The sequence below is a fragment of the Lonchura striata genome, chromosome 3 (assembly GCF_050655825.1).
Source record: "Lonchura striata isolate lonStrDom1 chromosome 3, ASM5065582v1, whole genome shotgun sequence".
Classification (NCBI taxonomy): Eukaryota; Metazoa; Chordata; class Aves; order Passeriformes; family Estrildidae; genus Lonchura; species Lonchura striata.
Genome location: NC_140705.1, coordinates 96,157,962 through 96,175,191, shown reverse-complemented (window position 1 = coordinate 96,175,191; position 17,230 = coordinate 96,157,962). Strand labels below are relative to the sequence as shown.

The window sequence follows — 17,230 nt, the reverse complement described above, 5'->3', positions numbered from 1 at the left end:
CCCGAGCTCCCCGAGCTCCCCGAGCTCCCCGAGCTCCCGGGCTCCCCGGGCTCCCCGGGCTCCCCGAGCTCCCGGGCTCCCCGAGCTCCCGGGCTCAGCAGCGCCGCCCCCTCCGCCGCGCGGGGCCCCGCCCCGGCCCACAGCGAAATGGCGGCCGGGCTCCTGCCCGCAGTAGAGATGGCGCCGCGGCCGCTCCGAGGCGCTGGCGGGCGGGCCGGCGTCGGAGGCGGGGATTGGTGGGGGCGGTGGAGGGGCGGGGCGAGGGGCGCGGCGGGGGGCGGGGATTGGCGGGCGCGCCGGCGGGGCGGGGCGCAGGGCGGCGCCGGGCAGTGCCGGGCAGGGCGCGCGGCGAGCGAGCGCGGCCCCGCTCCGCTGCCGCCGTCTTCGCCGCCGCCGCTGCCGCCCCCGCCCCGGCATGAGGAAACGCAACGAGTCGGTCACGGTGGAGCATGAGCGCGCCGCCTCTGCCGCCGTGCCCGGGCCCCTCGACAAGGGCTGCAGCCTGAGGCGAAGCCTGCGCCTGCCTGCCTCCGCCGCCGCCGAGGGCATGAAGCGTCCGCTGGGCAGGTGAGCGCCCCGTCGCTTTGTTATCCCTGTGCCGCCGTCTCGGGGGCACCGGGAGCCTGCCGGGGAGCGGGACGGCCGCGGGGCTGGGTTTTGCGGGCAGAGGGGAAGGGCCGCCGCCGGCCGGCCGAGGAGCCCGCGGGACGGACAGGTACGCGGGCCGGGATGTTCCCCAGCTCAGCCTGCGCCCCCGGCTTGCCCCGTGTGCCGGGAGGGCAGCGCCGGCCCCGCCGTGCCCGCCGCTCTCGGGGCACAGAGCTGGTCGGGGAACGGGGACCGGCGGAGCCAGCCCTGGCCAGCCAAGGGTGGGAGGGGTTTGGTGTTCGTACCTGGGCGCTGCTGCCTGCAGCTCCCTTTGGAGCAGGCAGGCGTTCTCCCGAACAAAAATGGCTAGCACGGAATCCTTCCATCAGAGAGCGTATGTGGAGCAGCAGGGCCCTGCAGGTAGGATGTCTTCTGCGTTTTTGGAAGAAGCTGGTGGCTGTCAAAGTGATCTCTTTCCCATAAATGAATCAGATTTAGGGGTCAGTAGGAGAAGCTGAAATGTGTGACTGTTGGAAGGAGTTTAGCACTGGCTTTTTGCCAGCTGTGTTAACGTTTATTAAACGTTTTGTGCATGTTTATTGTGGGGAAATGTTTGTGTACCTTTCTAAAAAGACCGTAACAATAGACGGTGCTTATCACCTGGACCCCTCATATCGTGCAAGGTTTTGGGAGGCTGCAATACACGATGAAGACTTGCCTCCCTGGCCCTCTGCAACTGTGAATCAAGATACAACCTTTTAATTTCACCTAAACCAGTATGGTGTTGTTCTTTGTGTATTGAAAATGTGAAGAATGTGTAATGATCAAAATAGTTGTATGATTTGGGCAGTGAAACCAAATTGCTGTGCTTCAGGAATACATCAGCCAAATTAAAAAAAAAGAAAGGTGCTTATCAGTGCATTTCTAGTAAATGAGCTATTGTGGATGTTTCTCTGCTATATTTTCTGAGATTTTTTTCCTGTTCTCATAGATAAAATTAGCATCTGAAAAGAGCTGTGGATACTTGCCATTTCAAAGACAGAGTCTTTAAAATGTGATTTCTCACATTGGGTAATAGCTATTTAATTTTGTGCCCTGGAGGTAAATCTTTGGGATGCTGTCACTGCTCTGTACATGTTATGACAAGCTTTTGGTAATTAAAAATGGCGCTGAGTTGGTCTCTCAGTTTCCATGACTGTGCAGTGGATCAAACTGCGACAGTGCCCTGCTTTTATAACATTTTAAAATTTGGCATCTCTATTCTCTTTGTCCAAGTGGATGTCTCCTAGACCAATGGCACTCGAATGATGGCTTGCTGGCTTCTTCAGCCTTATGAATGGCACTCGAGCACCTTTTACTCAAGTGGAAATGCTGTCGGTGGTGAGCATTGAGTAAGCCCTAAGAGCACTGAGTGCAGGCTGTTGGCTTGGTCTGGCAGGCAGGTGCTTTGTGGATCCCAGACACAGCACAGCTGTATTGCAAGGGCCAAGCTAAAAATAAAGAAAGCACATCCTGTCTGTGGAAAATGTAGTTGCATTTATTTCTCCATTTACACATTTAAAAGTGATCAGCAGTCAAGCTTTCCTTGTTTTTCTCCATATTCTGCTTTTGAAGCCTGTTTCAGAAATTCCTGAAGTCCTAAATAGATTCTGGCCCTTATCCCTGGCTTTCTACCCGCCACCTCCCCCTGTCCTTTTTGGGTCAGGTACGGTATTTCACACAGCAGTGTTTCTCAGACTCGTGACATTGTAGGGGAACCTTGTTTGAAGCTGACTTTTTCCCATTTTGAAATATCTGTATTTCTATGATTTTTTTTTTTCTTTCATGCTGTCCTGTGTTATCTGGCTTTCTTACTGACTTTCAGTGGACCTTCTCTGACTTCCTCACCTTGTGAGCCTTCAGACTGTGCTTTGCAGGCTAAGTATCTGTCTGCCAATATCTTCCAGCAGTGTTACAGGATAGCAAACGTGCTGCTGAACTGTGAATCTGAGGGTGCAGGAAGGGGAAGTCCAGGCAGAAGAAGGTATGATGTCCAAAGATAAGGTTCTTGTCCAGAACAATCACCCTGAGTCGGGTCAGACAGCCTTCTAGCTCCATGTCCCACCTTTGGTGGACAGCAGGGAGTGTTTAAGGAACAACATGAGAGTACGCATGCAGTGACCTCCCCAGGGCAGTTACCCTGGCTGTGGTCAGTTATGTGGCCAACAAGTTGCTGTTAACACCATCTAGATCATCATATTTTAATATTCAAGGTCATGCTGTTATTGCAGCATTCCTTTTACTGCTGGAAATAAAAATAGTGTTTGATTGTTGTTTTCAATGGGTTACATCAGTTTTACTCCCCAGCTTGCCAAAGCTGTAAGGTGAAAATTCAGCTGCAAGGTTTCTGGGATGCTGGAGGTGACATCTGAAATTGGAGATTTATACCACAGCAGACTATTCTTATCTTTCTCCTTGATGAAACAGTTAAAATCAACACGTGAATGCTGTGTTAAAGGGGAAGTTGGGCTGTCTGCATTTCATGCTGCTGTTCTTCAGCCTCTGCAGGCTTGGGGAAGCAGCACATGTGTTTGACTTAACCGTGTGGGTTTCCATCTCTTATTTGTAAATTATACAAGCCACTGGCTGGGAAGGCAAACCAATCCCCAGTAGTGTGGAGTGGCTGCCTAGTTGTGCAGCCAAGGGCTGATCATGTGGCATATTCCGTGGGTCAGGAGCACGGGGTGGGGGGGGCTGCAGAGGCAGCTGGGTCTAACTGCAGCAGTGACCAGGAGGCTGTGGAGCAGCAGCAGGGCTGGTGTGTGCCCTTCTCCAGCACAGCTTTTCCTGCTCACATCCAGCTCATCAGCAAAGGCTAAATATCACCGTAGATGATGTTTATGGAATATAGTGCTGGCTTACTATAGGCAGCAGTTTGTTCCTGCAGCAGTATTTTTGAATTTTACCAGCACTGTGTTTGCCCCTCAGTTTTTGTTCAGTCATACCATCACAATGTGCTCATTCATCCATGAGCTGAAACTCATTCTAAAGAGGTGGCTGTGCATTTTGACTGGCAACTCCTCTGTTACAGAAAGTGCATGCATGTTCTTCAAAGTGTAATGGAGATGGATATCTGATAAATAAGATTTATGTGGCTTTGGTTAGTGCATAGTGCAGTCAGTGTGGCTTTTCTTAAGTAGTTTACAGACAGAAATGAACAAATATAGGTATTTCCATTTTCTTCCATAGATAGCAGTAATGCCTACTACAATGATTACCTAAGCACTTTACAAGTTGCTCATTTAAAAGTGCGTGATTTTTTTAAAGGAGTTGTTTTGTCTGAAAATATTAAATGCAATAATGCAGTAAATGAAGAAATAATGAGTGCTTGCTTTTCCTGGTATGTGTGTTTTGTGTGGATAGCCATTCCTCTAATATTTCTGTTGTGAGGCATTTTCCAGGTGACAATGTTGGAAGTGCTAGATGGATATTAGGGTAGCATTGTGTTTTGGGTACTTGCCATGACTCAGTTTTGTGGTCGGTGGCTGTGATGTTCTGAGGAAATGTGTTTGAGCAGCCATAGATCTGGAAAACCTTTATGTGGGAGTACAGAGAATAGAGAAAATCAAATGAGCTTAATACTGGCATTAGATACCAGAGCAAATTCTCCTATCTCATTTCTACTGAACCTGGATCCTGGTGATAAAAGGTCATGTGCACGTTACCCTCACTTCTGTGACCTCATGGTTATATGATCTTCATTTAATCCCAATCAATAGTCAGACTATAGATGTGAAGTATGAATTTTGCCATTCTCCAGTTCTCCTTCAAATACTTGTTTGCTGCAAATGTTAGAACTTGTTTCTCTCCGTGTTGTGGAGCAGTGAAGCTCTTCAAATCCCATGTGTGTGAGCTTTGTTCTTGATACTTCTTCTGCCTTGCTGGAGAATCTTCTGTCCCTTCAGCCGTCCCTGGTATCTTTGCTGCTGGGGACCCCCAGCTGCTGGCACAAGTCCCTGCAAAGGGTAGTTTTGGGACCCTCTCACTGGCTGTCCAGCCTGTGCACCCCACAAGCTGGATAGTTTTGGGCTGACACTACAATATGGTCTAGTTTCAGTTCCACTGTAGTCAGCCTTGTTCTTGTTTGTTGTGGTGCAGCTTGCTCTTGGGAGGCAGAAGGTTGCTTTTACAGCATTTCCTGGGTGTTTTATGAAAATGCACAGAGGTGCTGAAGGGAAGAGGGTGCAGCAGCCTGCTCGTGTCTTCCCCTCTGATGCAGCTGAATCTTCCTGGAACAGTAAGCATGTCAAATGCAATGTGTGGTGACCCTTGGTGCCATCCTGCCCAGCAGCTGAAGTGCTTCATGCCTTCTCATGTCTCTTTGGATTTAACCAGGGGTATCTTCCCTCTGACAGAAAACTTGGCTGTCTCTATTATCTGCCCCTCTGTCCTCTCAGTGCCCCATCCTTATATCGCTAGACCTAGCCCCCTTTCTTCTCATGTTACTTTTTTAGAAGCATTTTCAGAGTCTTATATGATTATTCCAGTTTGTTCCATTGTAGCAGAGATGACAAATACTTGAATTGTTCTCCTGCAAGTCTTCATCAATATATTTAAGGGTTTTTTTTCTTCAAGTGAGTTTTATGCTATTGTCTCTCTTAATTGCTGTCTTCAGGTTAAACCAATTACTTGTCAGGGCTTTCAAAAGAGGAAAGAGGTTGCCTGCATAGAGATATTTCATCAATCATGCTGCTTTTTCACCAATTCCACCTTCCTTCTGGATAACTGCCTCTATTTCTGTTGTTCTTGAACAGAATTCACAAAGGAACTGTGAAATGGTTTCCAGTTGCTTGCCTGTTCTTTTTTTCATAGTAAATACAGGTTGAATCACAGTCCCTCCAATGGGTAAAATATGAAAAAAAAACAGTTTCCTTTGTTTGAGGACTTTTTTTTAGTGTGTGAGGCTCTTTTTTGTTGGTTGTGTTGGGTTTTTTGTTTGGGTTTTTTTGGTTGCAATTCTCTTGAAGAGCATGCACAGTAATATTTTGCTCAGATATGTCAAAAATGGGGTTGTGTAACTTTTTCCACGTGTATGTCTGCCTTTTTTTTTTTAATTATTTATTTGAATGGTATCACAGTAACTCTGCCTCCTGTTTTGTCCTTTGCATTGTCAGCCATTCTGGCAGCCTATGGCTGGGGAATGCCTCTGAATTGCTCTCAGGTTACCAATATGGGGCATTAGGTATTTGTTCTCTGAGCATCTTCCCAGTTTGTTCATCTTTTCCAGACATTATAATTCTCTTTCCTTGTGCTCATCTTCTCCCCACTCTTTCTCAATGACACATTAGTCATTTGGCAAAAATAGCAATATTGCCTGCAATGTGGGGAACTATTAGTTTTCTTATTGTGGATTGCTTTAATTTTGTAATTTTTGGTTTTTAGGATTTAAAGATTTGTGAAGCCATACTGTTGACATGTAGCAGTTCTGTGCCTCAGTGTGTTACTGTTACAGTCTATATTTTTTCACCATTTTCATCACTGACTTTGGGGGTTTTTTTGGTGTTAACTAGGTATGGTTTACTCTCTTGAGCATCCCTTGAGACTCATAGCATCCTCCTGCAGGACTAAAATTTCTTTCTTTGGATCCAGTGTACCCATGAGCCTCTCTGGATTTTCTGTAATAGAGCACAGCACTTTTTTCTGCTGCAACTGCTATGTTGTGTTTTTTAATCTCTGACCAGTTTCCTCAAGTCCCCACATTTCTCACAGAGGCTTCTGCTCAAGCAGGTGTGTTCAGGCTGAAGAGAATTTGCCTCTGGTTGTGTGTTGGTCTCCTTGAGCTGCTGATTTCCTTGTAGTGCCATATTTCTGATATCATACTTGCCCCTGGGTTTAGTTGCTCTGCTTTGATGGCTTATGTTTGAATTAATAATTACCATGGCATTGCTAATTGCTGCTGCTTTACAATATTTTCTACTTGGGACCTGTATGAATTGCCTCTGCTTGTTAAGTATACCTAAACTTCCTTTGGGTTTGGTAAGTCCTGGGACCACCAAGGCTTCATCTGTTAGTCATCTCTGGAGTGAAGGTGCCTGTGGAGATCAGGGTCTTCACAGCATTGTCACGTTCTGTCCTTTCTGGCATGTGGTTGCTGAGCCAGAAATCAAGTTCTCTGCAGCTGCAGTCACAGGCCACTGCAGTGAATCTGTAGTTTTCTCCAGGATGCAACGTAGGTGCATTTCTTTTTGGTGAAAACAACATTGTGGTGTTTTTATGAAAACTAATTATGGTGACATCATTTCCTCTCCAGAATACCCTTTCTCTGCTGCATGTTCAAGAGTCCTGGTGTACCCCAGCAGGACTCCTGCTGTAGTTGAAGAGTGTGGCCTGCTGAGTCTGGGCCCTTTGAAAGGAGCAGTGGTGGCTGCTTAGGAGGCTGCAGCCAAGTTACTTTATCCTCCTAGGCCTGAAGGGCAGGTCAGATTATTTTGGTAATTGTGTCAGGATGTGAAATTAGTGAATAGGCTTCTGCAGCAATTCTCCTATAAAACCTGGGGTTTTGTAAGCTTAGTGGGTAGCTGTGCTGTGTCCTGTTGTTGGAGCTCCAGCAGCGGCTGGCTTCTGACATTGGGAGTGAGTGACTCTAAGCAAGGGAAGTTTACTAAGGGTGTAATGTGAGAGCTCTATGTTAATGTAGCCGTGACTGAATCAGTACCACAAGAAGATTAAAAGAAAGTGCTTCAGCTGCATTAAAAGGGTAACAGGAGACCTAGGAGACTTTAAAGCCATTAGTTTGAGGTGGAGTCTGTGCAATTAAAATTGCAAGAGTTAATTTGAAATTCAGTGGAAGAAGATTTAACAGCTAAATATATATACTAATGAAAGTAGATTTGTCCTGTAGAAGGACACTGTAAAATGTGACAGGTTTGACAGATTACAACGTGGTTGATCAAAGTATTAGCAGTAAAATTGTTTCTCCAAAGCACTTGATTTTGTACTGTAGTTTTATTGACATTGCTTTCACTGCTAATGGAAAGCGTGATATCTCTATTGAAAATTGGCTCAATGGAGAGAGAAACAACTGGGAAATTAGAGTGGGATTGATGCTTGGATTCAAAGGTGTGTAATTTTGTATATAAGTCATACCAAGGATGAGTTGGTTATCAGTTACTATTGATAAACATGGGAGCAGGAGAGGATTGATAAGGGTTGATGGATAGAGGAGTCAGCAGTTCAGAGCAGATGGCCAAATAGTGAAAAGGTCAGCAGGACACAAGTAAAGCTGGCAGGATGGTTTGGGAGAGAGGGTAGGGGTTGTAACAGGGATAGGAATGGTGACAGTGTGTGAAGCTGTTCCAGGTGAGTCACCTCTGTAAGCTGTCATGTGTCCCTGAATATCCCTTATCCAGACAGTGAGGCTGCTGTCTAGGCTGTGGACTTTTGCCTTGCTGGCACGCATCTCTTCCCTTCTCTTTCTCTCCCTCTAAGCAGCTGGTGAAACTAGTGCAACACTTGGCTTCAGAAAGCTGCATCTTTCTTATTGAAGGCAATTCAAACTTTAAAGCAGAATTTCCTAATTTTAGACTCTATCAAGTGTCTTGATCATTCACTGAGCTAACAGGAACCATGACTATTTACTTTCCAAATCAAAGTGTTTATTTAACCCAGATTTATGTCAAGATTGTAACTCTTACTGAGGAATAGAGCAATAGAAAAGACTGTTAGACTAGAAGATTAACTTCTAAAGCACAAACACTTGGAAACCTTAGAGATAAGTCTCACGGCTGCCCTTGTTCAAAACTATCTGTCCAATTTGTACCCACTTAAGATGATTGTTAATTCCTCTTGAAAAAGAGATTAGTGTTGAGTAATAAGGACCAAAAGATCATGTGAAACCTCGTCTCCCTTTTTACTTAAAGTGTGCAGAATAAATGATTTCATGTGGCATAACGGAAGAAATGAATAAACTGAAGAATGCGTGAATAACTGAAGAAACCCTTTTGGAAGGGTACTCTTCAGTGGCATTGTGCAGGCTCAGAACAGAGAACAGAAAATGCATTTACCCTATCCAGAGCCTCCTGGTTTCCCTTGCCCTGGCAGTAAAGCTTCCCCTGGGATGACTATTCTGAGATAGAGGAGCCTACCCTAATGAGGATGATGTAAACTGGAAACTTGGAGTCAGGACTTCCAGGCTGCAGCATCCTTGCTTGTGGAGGAAAGTGTGTTCAAGGTGTTTAAGAACTGAATAGATGTTAAGATTTCTTACAATGCTCAGGAAGGGAAGCCTGGCACTTTTTTCTCCCCTAAAGCAGTCCTGCTTCACTTTTTGTAAAGTTTTGATTGGTTTCAGAGCAGCTTCAGGAAGCAGGAATAAAGCTGACAATACAAGTCTTATACTGCTGAATGTGAAAACTGTGAATTGCACACAGTCATTGGAAATAGCCCATTCTCTTGTTCTTGCAAATCCAGCAGAAATGCAGTGACTGACCTTTGCTTTTAGTTTCCGATAGCCTTGTGCTGTCTCGCATAAAGCAGTATTTTCCCCTTTCACTACCAAAGAAGGGACCACAATTTGTTTTAAACTTGGCAGGCTGATGTACAAGTGCTGCTTAGCACAGTTGGTCAGAGCATGGGCTAATGACACCAAGGTTGTGTGTTCAGTCCCTGTATGGGCCATTTGCTCAGGAGTTGGACTCAATGGTCCTTGTGGGTCCCTTCCAACTCAGAATATTCTATGGATCTGTTTTGTTTCCCTGCAATTAAGTAAAAACTCCAACACCTGCCTTTCACCTTGGAGTTTGTGTTTTCTGGGTTGGTTCTTGAAGTTTTGTAGTGGTAGCATTTGCTTTGGTTTTAATTGCACTTAATTTTTTTTAAGCCTTTGTCATTTTGGAGTTCTTTCCTCCACAAGATGATAGCTAGAGCTGGAATCCCTGAATAAAACACAGATGAACATAGAAATAGATTAATCTGCCTGGCTATATGCAAAATGACCCCCTGTTCAAAGTATGTCAGGGCCAACAGCAGTTCTGTATCTGCTCATACATCTGTTCTTTAACTATGGCTGTTGTTTTATGGCCATGCACTGTTTGTTAAGCCTCCCTTTTTAAACGGGTCACAATTACAGGGGACACAGTGACTGCCAGCTGAATGTAACTGTGCTGGGCTGACAGTCAGCATATGTAATGTTTTGGCATTGTTTAATGTTCTTGTTTGCTTGTATGCTTCCAACGGGGAACAGTTGGCCTATTGTAATCAAAATGTATTGCTAACGATGTGTTCTGAATCTAAAAGGTGGCAGTATCACTGCTAACACAGAAACATTCTTTTACTTCAGGCTTCTGAGAAGGAATCGCTTCTGATCTCTGCCAGCAAACGTAGAGCTTTTTCAGCTGGAAAGTATAAGATGTCCATTTTCATGTATTTGGAAGGAAAAATGTCTACAATACACAAATTAATCTTTTGCTCAGATGATTTAGACAAAAGCCAGAGCCACGAAGCCTGCTACTAGGGGTAATTCTTGGACTGCCTCACAAGAACTGCTATGTGAAAAGAGGATTTCATGCTTACAGAGTTGTGCTGCTTGGAAATACAGATCTGCTTCCTCACATGTATCCACAAGAACAAAGAGCGAATCTGGATTCTTGTTCTCACTACAAGGTTAACTCACGCATGCGGGTCTGTCGGGTTTACAGCACGTTAACAAGTGGTAATTGGTGGTGGGGGAATTGGCTTGTCTGTACTGTGTGCTGCCTCAGATATGGCATGCATTCAGCAGGAAAGTGGCTTTAAATGCAGGTTAGGATCTGTGGTGGAGCATTATGTGTCTGAACTAGTTCTGCTCTTGAACCTCTGCACCTTGATACTCCTCCCCATGAAGGTGAGTGTGGTTGGGAGAAATGAGAATTTCCTGCTCCAGTAAAAACCAGACTTGGCTGGTCTCAAGCTTCTGTTTTGCACTTACAGTGCTGTTTCAGTCTTTTGTTGTTTATATTCTGTTTTTTCCTCTTTCATTAGCAGACAGCTAATGTGTTCTCCAGCTCACAGAGTAGCGAGAGTGCTGTGCCTTTAATATAAACCAGCTGTCAGCTGTGAAATGATTAAAAAACTTAAGAATTCGGTAAACACTGTGGAGGGAATGTACTTGCCACCGCAGTTGTATCCCAATGCCAAGCTCGGCTAAAATCTAATGTGGGTGACTTCAGATTTGATTAGTGTCAGCAGCATTGCTGGTGAGCTCTGGAGAAAGTGTGTTCTTAGAATTTAAACAAGGGCTTGTACCAAAAAGGTTTGGGCACAAACTAAGAGGGTGTTGCAGAAGATGCATTCAGGAAAAGTCAACAGCCTTAAAACCCTAATCCCCAAGCCTAGTCTTCTGTCCCAAAAGTCAATTGTTCAGTTGCTGAGGGTTTAATTATTTGTTGTTTGCTGCATACTTAAAATGACAGTAGCATCTGCCCCTTCTTTTTTAAAATGTAGCTTTCAGGTTAATCTTGTCACATGCAGTTCACACTAATGCTAATAACCAGTGTACCCAAAACATTGAGAAGTAACATAGTTGCTACTTAGGCCATGCTGTCAGCATACGTTTTATATATAAATAGGTTGCTGTGTTGCCAAATGTTCAAACATTCTTGTCTCCTGGTCTGTGAAACATGTAGATTTAATGCAATTGGAATGTTAAGTTATCAAGACTAATGTTCCAAGCTCCTGTCCTTCAAAGGATGAGCCAATGCATAGTGATTTAATCAGAAAAACTGTGTTCTTGCTGCATTTAGCGTAGTCAGCTTAGAGAGTGATCGTGAAGAGGAGAGCCCAAGCCATGGCATTGGGAAGGAATGGGGTGGTGATGGGGGAAAAGTCAGATGATCTATGTCTCTGTTCTGTTACATGCTTGTGAGAGCCTTTCCCTCTCTTGCTTAATTTGTTCTGCTTTTTTGAAAGTGTGTTCAATGGACAAAGACCCATACATTACCTGCAAGCTGCTCTGTTATTTCTGCTCATTAATGCTATACACTGACTTGCCTTTCTCCCCCTTCATGGGCTTGTTTTTGTTTTTTCCTGCAGCACTCTGAGTCCTGGCATAACCTTTGCTGGCATTTCAGTGCTATCGACTTGATCAGCAGTGCTTTCCTCTTACCCTGCGTGTTGATGCCACATTTCCCCCTCTTGATACATCAGGATCTTGATTCTTTCAGTTCTTACCCATGATCTTTACTTCTTCTCCAAGCTGTAATGTGTTTATGGGTCTCAATAGCTGGAGCTTGATGGCCCCTCCTGAAAAACTCAATTAATTGAGTTTACTTTACTTTGCAGTTAAATCTCTTGGAGGGACTGAGCTAAATTCTTGACTGGCTAGATGGCTTCCTTCTTGCTGTTTACTGTTTTAAATTAATGCTTAATCACTTGCTATTAATCTGAAGGAGGCACAGAAGCAGGCTGGGCTGTAAGAGGGGAATGAGGTAGTGAAGTGGGGCACTGTGGGGGAATTTAGGAGCTTGAAGTTTCAAACCTCACCTGCATTCAGATAGGTGGAACAACATTGAAGCTCTTACCCCAGCCAAAAGGAGATGCTTTGTGGGAATAGACAGTTTGCAATAAAGGGAGGGAAAGGAATGTGTCCAAGGCAGCAGTTGTACAATCTCTGTAAGCTGATGCCATGGCCAAAATGAAAAGAAACCTTCTTAGGTGTTTCTACTACAGCTACTAAACCATCTCCACAAACGTACCTATTTGAAAAGCTAATTTTATGTGTATTTGCATGTGTCTGTTACAATGCAGATACAGGGTTGGGTCTTTACTACAGTGAACTCCATGTTGTGGCCCCACTAACCAGTGCTAGCTTCAGGCTGCATAGGTGTGGGAGTGAGTGGAAGGTGGGATAAACTGCATAGTTTACTCATGGAGAGCTTGTCAAAAGAACTGAGGTACCTTCTCTGACTTCTGCAAGTGATGTGGGGGGATTTTTAAAGATGATAGAAGTCCAGGGGGTCTAACTGAAAGCAGCATCAGTAGTAATTTGATTGATGTTAGATGGGGTGTTTTAAATGGAAAGTAAGGGGTGAGGTGCTTAAAGTGCTGGTTAGCATATAGACCAAGTATTGTGGTTCTGTTTTCTAGCATGCAACACTTCTTTGGAGCTGTGTATGAAGCTTTCATGGTGTGTCTGTGATACTGCTATAAACAGAGAAATAAGTTAGTGCTTATGATAGCTTTCTGCTGTGCTTTAGACATACAACATCCTAATCAGAAAAAAAAAAAAAAGTCTATAATAGTAGCAAAGAATAATGAATTTCAGTAGCCAGCGGTGTTTTTTGTTGTTAGAACTTTCATTAGCACTTGGCAGGAAATTTAAAGTTTTATGGGTGTATTGACATCTTGTAATTTCTGGGTTTTGAATTTTTTCCTCTGTTGAGACACCTTCCCTTTCCATCACTGATGGTGGTGTGTCTGTTTAAAAAATAAGTTGTCATAATATTCTGAGAAACCTGAAGGTAGAGCTTGCATGTCTAAAAAGATTATCAAAAAGCTCAGCTTGTTTTTCTTTTGTCTTTTTGGTTATTTTTTAATGAAAACCCATAGGCTTTAAATTTGTTGCCTTTTCCCCACCTTATTAAGCCCATTATTTCTGTTAATTTGTCTTTTAATTTAAATAGAAATAGCAGAACGTCCCAAATCTTTGCTTCTGGGTACAGTCAGACTATGGAGTGCTGTAGCTTTTCTGGGGCTGGGTCTCTGGTGATGGAGGCTTGAATACCTTGCTTCATCCTAGTTTTTATAGTGAATATTTAAAAAGGTTTACTTACTGTTTTATTCACCTGTCTCTCCCACTTTTCCGTTGATACAAATAGGAACATTTAGTAGCTTTATCCAGATTTTGAGATTTGGGTAGCTTTTTCTGTTTCTGCTTTGTGGGCAAATTATTCAGCTTTCTATGTATTCTGGTAGCCTTTTTTTTTTTTTTTTTTTGCTGTGAAAAATCACTGTTCAGTGAGAATGCAGCTAGTCTGATTTGTGGCATGAACCTGGCAAGCTTTAGCCCATTCAGCTCAGCTCTGGGTCAGCAGAGGGAGTTTGTGAAGTGTGGGCTGTCACAGTTTGCCAAGTGTTTGTGGCAGGAATTAAGCAGACAGCTGTGTAAGGTAATGTGTCTTTTCTAGGATGAGGAGAAGGGACTTCTTGGGATCTCATGTAGCCTTTCTGCTGTTCATGTATCTGGGACATGACTAAAACAGTCCCTGACTTAAAATGCTTATTTTAAGTTAAGTGATGAACATTTTGGTTGCTACAGTGATGACAGCAGTAGCATCAGGTGTTAACTTGCCTGTTACATCTTCTGTACCTTTGATGGCATAGAATAATAGTATACCTTGTATTAATTGACTGATACTTCTACACAACAGATCCAACAGCCCCTAATGCTTGGATTTACATGCAGATGGATTAGTACTTTAATTATAGAAGCTATCAAAGAACAAATAAGGTACCTGGACTTCCCTACCTCATCCCAATAGCTGGAAAATCAGATTGTCTTTTGAAACATCAAAAAGCAAATTGTGTCTTTCACAGACATGGTATGTGTCAGTAACAATTCCACTGCTGGATGCCTGAAAAATTGCTGAGTCCTTTATCCTTATAAAAATATGTTATAAAATATGGCTATATGCAATAGAGTACCTTCATTATTTTGAATGAGATACTTGTGTTTTAGCCCCAGCTGTTGACTCAGCACCATACAGCTGCTTGGAATAATCACATTTTAAGACTAGTAGTTGTCTTCTTGAGCAATCCAGTGATTATTTAGGAAAATAAGCACTTTGAATATCCCTCCTTTCCTACTTCTTTCCCCAGCTGTGTATGCTGATCCATGATGCCATATGGTCTGGAATATCCCTTCGGTCAGTTGAGGTCAGCTATTCCAGCTGTGTCCCCTCCCATCTTCTTGTGCACCCCCAGCCTCCTTTCTGCTCGGGTAGTGCTATACTGCAGTTTAGTTTTTGAAAGGGAGACTAGAATATTTCTTCAGAAAGAGCAAAGGTTCAAGATTTTAAAGAACTTCTTGTAAGAGATGGCAAAGGAATCCAGTAGAGCTAATTTTCTTTTTATTTTCCAGATCTTTCCAGGAGCAAAAGTTTTCAGGAACTGGTTGAAACTAAAATTCTCTGATAGTGCAGTTTACCATGCAGTTTTTGTACATGATATTTTATTTGTTTTATGAGATCAATGCCTTTATACTTGTGTCTTATTTACAGGATTTTTTTTTGTTGTTGTTGTTTTGGTTTTTTTGTTTTGTTTTTATGTTGTGAGGGGTTTTTTTTAGGTGTTTGCTTAATCCCTAGAATAGGAAGATGTGTTTGGGAGATTTTATTTTTTACTTTGTGTTGTTTTGCAGTGACTTCATCCTCTTAAAGGGATCTTCAAGCCAAAGGGGAGGGATCAGTCACTCAGATGCTAAGAGTTCTGGCAAATATTACTGTTTCCACTGGCTTTCATGGATTCAGGGAAGATCTGTTTTCAGGATTGGATGAATTTTTTATAATTCAAGCTCCCTTTTCTCTATACAGTACCTACAGTGAAGCAGAATTAGGAGTTGGCTGCAGCTTTCATTGAGAATTCCATATAGCAGTGCCCAAATTAGCCCAAAGTAAGTCATGTGATTGCCTGTTTGCCCATGCAGGTTTGTTCACTGTGCACAAAAACCAGGAGAGGGTAAACCTCTGGACATGAGCATCTTTTCAGTTTGCATTGAGCTGCACATAAAGCAGGTTTTGCAGCAAACCCGTAGGGTAAAGAACTCATATTAATCTTGTAGTGGAAAATGATGTTGTTGAGTGTTGCTGCTCAAGCTGTTCAAAAGCTGCTGGTACCAAGTTCAGATGGAGAGGGGAGACACTGCCTGTGAACTCAAATTCAGGAGCTGAGAGGCTGTCTCTGTGTGCAGCTGAAAGGCTGATGGTTTCTTCCTTTTATTTTTTAACTTTTTGACGAGGAATAAGTGAAATAAAATGAAAGCTTAATTGGATTGGGTGGGTCAGGTGGTAGAGGGAAAGGAGACTGGATGATCCTTCAAGACCTGCAAGAGGGCCTGTGCAACACCACTGTCCAGGCTTTCTTCAGAAAAGGAAGTTGAGTGTTCTTAAGGATCCTACCTGGGCAGAAACTATTTCTTGTTCAGAACAAGGCTAGCAAGGAAAGCTGAAGGCTTGCCAAGGACCTGATCTGTGGACTATCCTGCCTTTTGCATGGCTGCTGTATTACTTCTTTGTGACCCTCTATGTCATGGGACTCGGTTGCAGTTTCCAAGTTGTAGAATAAATTGTTTAGGGTGCAACTCTGTTTACCCCCAAAAAATCATCACATTCCTTTAAATTTCCTTTGGCCCACATTTTTTAGACTCTTTTGCTCATTTTTGCCTGATTTTATGCTCTTGATCCTCGTCTGAGGAAACAAATGTATTGATTTAAAAAAAAGAAATCTGTTAGGAAAGTGGGGGGATATGTTCTTGTTATGCCATATATTTGTTTTTTTTCCTTCCATCACCCATAAAGTCACTTCTGTCACCTGGTGATCAGGAGGTACCTTGCATGATCAAGGTCTTGGCTTTCTACATCCTGTGCTCTGAGTTCCTGCTGGGAGAGCTCTGCTGGTTTGCAGTTTGGAGAGCTGGGGACATGAGGGACTCCAGGGCGAGCTGGAGTGACAGCTGTGAAAAACAGAATCTCATGCTCTGCAGACGTTTCACTCTTGCCCCAGGCAGATCACAAAGGGCACATGGGCTGTGGGTGTGTTTGCCTATAGATCCTTTAGGGACTGCGAGCACAGCCTGTGTGTGCTTCTGATAAATGTTGTCCTTGCTTTGCTGCAGCTTTGACAGCATCAGTTTTAGTAGTCTCTTGTTTCACCCTTGGCCTGCCCTTTCACCCTGCTAACACATCTGATCAGATGCTAATTGAAACACTCCTGATGTAGAAATGATTCAGATGATCTGCAGGAGAAATTATTTTAATCTGAATCTGGATGCAAGAGCATGCCACAGGATTGTGGTGGTTGGACATTGTTCATGAAACCTCCCAAGTTTGCTGGAGAGGAGGGAGCTGCATTCAGGAGAAGCTGTCACAAGAGGACCCCCAGCTCCTCCTCACCAGCCAGATACTCACACTGTACCCAAATGCAAAATGTTCTTGTTCTGGGTGAATGTGGGACCTTCATCCAGGTGTAAGCTATGAGGAAAGCCACCTGCTTCTGATGCCACACTTCCAGGAAAGACTTCCTTCTGTCTGTATGTCTGGGGAGGGAATGTACTTTTCCATGTTCACTTCAAGAAAGTGCATGTAGCAAAAACTACTTCATGTTTTGCCTGTCTTTGGACAGAACCCAGTTGTTGGGAAAAAGCCTTTAGTAAATGCAGGGGGGGAAATGTGATGTTGGGGATTTTGTTTTATTGTGGGCTGACTTGGGGTTGAGTGTTCTGTGTTGTGTGAAATGTTATGTTGTTGTGGGTTTTTTTTTTAGACATTGCTTTTATTGTTCCAGGAAATAAATTTCTGATATTCTTAAATATCTTCAGTTTGCAGCTGCTTATTTTCTAGTTACTTGTATTTTCCAACTAAGACCTGCTGAGTTTTCTGGATGAAAGGTGGTGACAAGTATGTTCCTTTCATCT

At 43.6% G+C, this 17,230-nt stretch overlaps 1 protein-coding gene across 2 annotated transcripts in view; it reads left to right on the top strand.

Moving 5' to 3' along the window:
* Positions 1 to 328: 328 nt before the first annotated feature.
* Positions 329 to 17,230, top strand: part of ABHD12 (abhydrolase domain containing 12, lysophospholipase) — a 38,299-nt gene continuing 21,397 nt past the window's right edge. Inside the window, exon 1 of one of the 2 annotated variants that reach the window (XM_021534855.4) lies at positions 329 to 567. In XM_021534855.4, coding sequence (XP_021390530.1) covers positions 416 to 567 — 152 coding nt within the window. In that variant the 5' untranslated portion in view covers positions 329 to 415. Of the gene's footprint in view, positions 568 to 10,012; positions 10,228 to 17,230 lie in introns of those variants that run through there. The other variant, XM_085575825.1, reaches the window with a different exon arrangement.